The 6,842-nt window shown below is 36.9% G+C and overlaps 1 protein-coding gene across 1 annotated transcript in view; it reads right to left on the bottom strand.

The window, feature by feature from the left end:
* Positions 1–3,263: 3,263 nt before the first annotated feature.
* CMTM8 (CKLF like MARVEL transmembrane domain containing 8) overlaps positions 3,264–6,842 on the bottom strand; it is a 34,506-nt gene continuing 30,927 nt past the window's right edge. Inside the window, exons 3-4 of the mRNA XM_062496576.1 lie at positions 5,937–6,053; positions 3,264–3,347 (exon numbers count right to left, since the gene is read on the bottom strand). Coding sequence (XP_062352560.1) covers positions 3,264–3,347; positions 5,937–6,053 — 201 coding nt within the window. The remainder of the gene's footprint in view (positions 3,348–5,936; positions 6,054–6,842) is intronic.

The raw sequence follows: 6,842 nt of genomic DNA, 5'->3' as shown, positions 1-6,842 counted from the left end.
TACAACACTGGCTGCCAGCACAATAGTAAAATGCTAGCTGCTGATTAAAAAAAAAAAAGTTCCACTTTTAAACAGCCGATTTTTTTCCCCTCTTCTCTTCACAGTTCCCACTCAGAAGCATGCATGGCTGTTTCTATAAGCCCTGTGGAGGAAGGTTCTTCTTCACTTCCTATTTAGAAATACAGGGCTTTTACCTGCTGGTTCAGCTTCTTCTTAACTTCTTTTGAAAGTGCATGTGTATGACTGAGGCCCTGCTGATCTGAGTTCAGGCCAGTGAAACAAACAACTTTAAATTAATACAAGTAGAATAACAGATGTACTTTCTACCCAGCAATACGGGCGTCTTGTGTGAGGCACTGGGACGAAGTCAGTCTAACTCTACTGCATTTGAAGTTTTTATTACAGTTCTCATGCTATTTATTTTGTCTTGTTAAGGGCATCGTGAATGACGATAAAAAAGGGACTGGCAACTCCTTAATAAATGAAAATTAATGGCCATAAGTTAATGTTAAGTACCCTTATGTGTGACTTATTTTTCAGAGACTTTTTGTCTGAAACAAGTTATTTATAAGCCAAATACCTTCATTTTACAAGTTGATTAGCAGTTTGTTTATTCTTCTAAGTATCTGTATTAAGAATTTTACTAATGACTTCATCACTTACCAGTTGTTCTTTTAAGGCTTCTTTCAATCTTATGACTACTAACCTACAGCAGATACGAACCTTGTTTTAGTTGTTATATGATAACCACAGCTAGCTTATCTTCTTTATCAATGCTAGAATATACAAATACATCAACTCATAGTTTGCAAATCAGTATTTAAGAGTAGTGAACTGGAAGATAACCTTTTTGGGTGCTTATGCCTTTCTTCAGGCCTGAAATTGGAGGAGCAAATTCCAAAAGGAATGCTCAGCTTGTGCTGATTCCTCCAATTTTAACTAGATATTCAAAACATTTGAAAGACAAGACAGTTGGTATCTGGGCTGGGCAAGAGATGAGAAATGAGAGAGATGAAAAAGAGGATGGGAAATAAGATAATTATCTTTCTGAAAGGAAAGGGCAAGGCAGGTAAGTTATGGTTTGTGAAGGAAAAAAAAACACCAAGTGCAAAGCAAATTTTTGCCTAATATGTATTTTTTTTAATTCAGCATTAAGGATTTAACTCACAGATTTGTCTTTGGAAGTCATTCTGCAGATCTTCCCTTGAGGATCAGCACTGAGGATTCAGAAAGCACTTAGATATTTTGCCAGAATAATTCCTTATCTGGTTTTATCTTACATTAAAGGGCTGACTCTGACATGTAACATGCAGTTGCCATGGCAATTTTAGGTAAACTTGATGAAATAGAACTTCCTCTTAGCTCTACTCCCTCTTACTACCTCTATTCACAAATGAGGTCTGGGTTATGAGTTTAGAGCAGACCTCTGCAGTTTCTACAATATCTTGAAATGTTTGTGCAAACATAGTCACATCCTTTGGAGTTCAAATAGATATGTCAAATATCAATTGAGAAAGAATTTCTATTACTACTGAAGCTTTTTTTACTGATGAGAAATCACTGATGAAATTTTAATTCTTGCTATATTTCTAGTCACACTTTATCAGCTGGCACTTGGATCATTTCAATGCCTTTGATTCTTTTTTTTTTCCCCAGTGATTGAAAAGAACATACGGGTTTTAATGACACATTTTATCTTCGTAGATAAAATGCAGAGTTGGTAGCCATTCTTCCTTCTCACAACTGGATAAATTTAGCAAGCAACAGACAGTCTGACCTGTGTAGTGTAGGCCAAATGCAATTTGCAGACAAGTATAGGTTTTTAAATAATATCTTGGCTTCCCTTGCACTGAAATCTCATGACTGACAGATAATCAAGAATAAAACCATGTGATCAAGCAGGGAATTAGCTGTCTGCTGATAAATCTTCTGCAAGGCACATATGTAAGTAACCACACACCATTTAGTTACAGGGAGAAATAAGGTCTTCTTAAGCAGTAAGGTTTCTCTACTACCATGTATTATCAATCAAATAAGCTTTTGAAGACTAGAAGGGAGTCCAAATCTTCATAATCCAAGAATAAAAGGTTCACCAGTAGTTTTAAATGAGGAAAACTTTAAATAACATCATAAAATAATCACAAATTTTCACTCACCATGTAATTAGTGGAAAAAAATCCTTAGGTAATTTGTATTTGAAAGTAATTTTCAAAGGTATCTGTTTTGAAAGTCATATTCTGTCATACTTCTGCTTGTTTCAAAGTTATTTGAATAGGAGCATCAACTTCATTTGTTAAACTAACAAGTTGCAGATGATGCCAGTAGACAGGAAAGGAGGCAGGAAATCCTTACTTTCAGCACTGATGTCTTGACAATTCTTCTGTGGATTTAATCTTTATATCATTTAATAGGATTTAGAAGCCCAGATTTTAATAAGAGAGATTAACGGCCTAATCTGAGGAGGAGAAAACCCAAACCACCAGAGTCCACTGAGAAGCAGGAAGTGTCACCTGTAGCCAGAAGTTTGTGAAACCCTCAGTAGGTTGAGCACTGAGCACTCAGGGGGTGCTGTCTGGGCTCGTGCTTTGGAGCCTGTTGGATCTGAGAAACCTGCTAAGATAACGTGTTCCAGGCACAACATTTCTTCAGCTTCGGACCTGAGCTTTCAGACCTACAGTTGCAGGTTCCAAATGCAACCTCGTGATGTGAGAAGCTGCCAGAAAATGCACACTGACAGGATCATCAGAATTCTTGGTAGTATATATTACACTCTGAAAAAGAAATTTAAAAAGCAACCTTCTACTCCCAGTTTACAAAACATGTACAGTTGGATTATTTATTTATTTATTTTTTAAACTTTCAGGTGTTTCTTCCTGCACAATGTCACTTTTCATACATAATAATGATACAACATCAATCTTAATTTTGGTAGCATTCAGTATCAAAAGCATACCTATGACATTTAAAAAGTTACATTTACAAAGGTGGCACATTGAGTAAGATTTATTAAAGGTATAGTAGTAACAACTATACAATGTCTAGAAAAATACCATGTTAAGTTTAAAAGAAGCAGTATGCAATTTTATTATATAGTACAAAGTCAGGTTAAAAATGTCTCTAAAGACAGCATTATTATAAATAATCATTTGATTTTGGTTTATGTTGTGTCAATTCTAAGAAAAATGTTCAAAAATACCTCACCCCTCTTCCAAGCTTTTATCAAAAGTGAATAATCCACTACAGAATTCATTTTAACGAAGTATTTACTGCAAAGTTCGTGATCGCCAGGATATAAAGCTAAAATACGTATTTCCAGCATAGCAGGAGGTAACCACGAAGGCAAAGAACTGTTGAGAGAGAGAAAAACATAGATTAGGAAATAAATACATTTGAGAGCACCATAATTTTTAAGGACAAAAAAAAAAAAGTTATGGGACTTGGGGAAGAGGAAAACAGCAAGCTGACAAAAATAGCACACTCTCACCTCCTTGTGCTCATGTGGTCATAGCAGTCAACACTGTGTAAAAATAAGCTGTGTATAGAAATATGGGCTTGAGCAGACAAAATATGACATATTTTAACATTTTTTAATAAATTCCTCATTATACTGCCTCAGTATGGATCTTACAGATTGGACTGCCACCAGTCTAAACACTTGCTGCTTCTAGAGGCTGAGGAATTGTCTGTGGGACAATGTGAGCTCAAGCCAACACTCCTGCCCTGCTGCTGTGTCCCAGATGTTGCCTACAGCCCACCTGTACCTCAGCATTGCTCACAGCGCATCTGTGTGCTTACAGAGAAAGCCTGGATTCAAATGCAGGCCCAGACATGATCTCAAACAGCACTGCTGATGAGGTTACCAATTGCAGAGGTCCTCTACTGATGAATAAAGATATTCCTCAGTGACAGCAACCTGCACTGCCATATTACTACTTTGTCAGAAATTGACAACAGAATAAGCCTCCTATAGCAGACTAGATTTATTTCACTTGTACTGATAAAGTCCAATTCAGCACTACTCCTGTTAATCACTGCATGTTGTTCAAAACAGACAATACTCAACACGGTTTTAACAACAATACCAGAATGTTTTGTGCTAGTAACTGAAGCAAGTAAAGCTCTCACTGCAGTAAGATGAACACCACTTTCCTAAGAGGTGAGCAATGATAGGACAAGAAGGAACAAACACAAGTTACAGGACAGGAAATTTCAATTAGATATTAGGGGAAAAAAAATTATCACCGTGTGAGTAATCAAACAGGCACAGGCATTGTGGGATAGCCATATTTGGAAATACTCAAATTCAAGTGGACAAAGCTCTGGTAGCCTGATATGAGTTAGTCCTGCTGTGGGAGTGGAGAGAGTGGGACCAGATGACCTCCAAGAAGTCCCTTCCAGCCTAAAAATATTTTATGATTTTACAGTTTTTCCTGGCTTACATGCCATCCTTGGCATGGGTAAGCACTGCTGAGCATTCACCCAGGCAGTAAATCTAAGCCTTTCAACAGAGGGCTCTTGGTGAGCATTGTCTAATGCAAATTTAATCTGTAGCACCAAAAAACTACAGATGATGATTTAAAATTTTATTACAATAAAAAACTGTAGCATTCTCCTTTTCCCAATTATTTTGTTTCTTATTAAATAAAAGCTCCATCTACAATCTTTCTAACAGAATTACTATTGGGGATAGATGATTTGCTAAATCCTCTATCCATTAAACCCTTAATAGATTTTGAAAGCAAGAATCCACATTTAATAGTTTATTTAGACACTGTGTTAGATAAACATTATTAGGAAGTATTAGAAGAGAATCCAAACCTCCCATGAGACACTGAACATTCACACATTTTGCATAAAACCTGAATCAGCATGGAAGCTTATCTAGCAGCAAGCAAGATCCTGTCAGCTGCAGTGGCTGAATAACAGATCTGTAGTTACAAACTGCCAAGAGAAGAAGACCCTGAACACCACTGAAATGACAGGGATTTAATGATCCAAATCCCAGGACAGAAACAGAGCAGGTGTTAAGGTTCCTGTGTTCATGGCTATATAAAATAAGCTTCACACAGGATTAGTGAATAGTCAGGAGGACAACTGCAGAAGCATGAACACTCAATAATTTGGAATTCCTGTATACAATTCAATTTGACTCCTGTTGCCACAACATGAAAAAAGTTCTTTTACAACTCCTTCACCTTTGCTAGTGAATGCTTTCACCTAACTCAAAAGGTGACAAGGCTCTTTTCTGTTCCTTTTTTGTTTCATTTTTAATTTTTTTTAATCCACTTTGGCTGTTTTGGATTTCTAAATCTAAGTACTAAGATAGTAATGTCAGACTAGTGATTTCATCACGTTACATGATTTTTCACATGTTGCCCTTGCAACTCAAAGGAAAGACCATCAAAAGTTGAAGCCATAACAGATCATTGTGGAACAGCAATAGCATTCCAGGGCTTTCCCCAAGGTACTGTGTGGGCAATGTAGACAATGGCTCAGCCCACAGAAAGAGTGCATCTTATCCATAAGTATGCAAAAAGTTGGCAGAGTTTAGTTTAAACTGCTTTTCAAATTGTTCAGGTGCATTGACGTGACTCGATGCTCACACAATCTTTTTCTGTCTGCTCTGATGTGCAGGCTCTGCCCTCAGCCAGAGAGCTGGTAATAAATGGGGGCAAGGGAGGAGGAAATCAGTGTGATCTTAAAAACATTACTGCCTTTTCTGCTGTGATTGTCATCTCCTGGTGGAATTTCTAGTCATCTCTAAAAATTATGAACTAAATTGCAACTACTTTGAGGTTTTGTGTGTGACCTCTATCACTCTGCAGCTTTCCAAAATATATAACACCTACAAATTCAACCCACACTTCCAACGAGCCTTCATTTGCTCACATAACTTTATTGGACATAGAACTGATTTAAACAAAAAATGAACTCACTGAAGAAGCTGCCCAGCTGTTGTAATTGTGATTGTCCAGATCTTTGGTAACTGAAGATGCATCTACAATGGCAGCAATGAGATATAAAACAAAGGCACTTCCATTAAAACACAGACCCTGTTGAAAAGAGAAACACACATCATTAATATGCACAGGCATTTGTTTTCCAACATTACAAAACCCTCTTTTGAAATACACTGAACATATGCGGTGTACACTAGAAATGTCATTCTTAACTATTTTTGCCTTCTTCATGTTTCTGTCTGTAAGACTAAAATTTAACTGCTTTGAAAATCCATGAACATTGAACCAGATTTTGGACAAACTGTTCTCTCCATCACACTAAATCCAGAAAAGTCTAAAGTTGGTGTGCTGTGATCTTCCAAAAGTGAAAAGAAGGACTCCATTTGGTTACCACAATCTAAGGGTTAGGCAGTAAGAATATGACACTACGTGATAAAAAAACATTAAAAAAGAAACAACAACACTGCACTTTGATTGCATGTCTAATCTACACAAAAATAGGAATCAACAGCTCCTGGCATACAGAGAATATTTATAAAGCTACCAAAACTTTGTTTTCTACACTACTGAAGGAGATAAAGAGAGCGATTTTTTTTTTCCCCTCAGTTGTATTCTTCCATCTCTCAGTACCTTTCCCTTCTGCCTGTTTTAAGAGGAGAAAGAAACAGGTAAATCCATTGAGGAGAACAGTCTGAATGGACTACATGGGTCATCAAGATCCATGGCAGATGCTGCATTTTCTCTTTCAGGAAGCAAAGTTAATGTCTCAGGGTACTTTTATTTATTACTAAGAAAGAAACAAAGCAGGTAACAGTGACCTCACATAACACTACAGAGAGCAAACAAAAAGTTTGTTTGGTTTTTGCATGTGAGAAAGAACAG

The sequence above is a fragment of the Cinclus cinclus genome, chromosome 1 (genome assembly GCF_963662255.1).
Source record: "Cinclus cinclus chromosome 1, bCinCin1.1, whole genome shotgun sequence".
NCBI lineage: Eukaryota > Metazoa > Chordata > Aves > Passeriformes > Cinclidae > Cinclus > Cinclus cinclus.
This window is presented reverse-complemented; position numbering and strand designations above follow the sequence as displayed.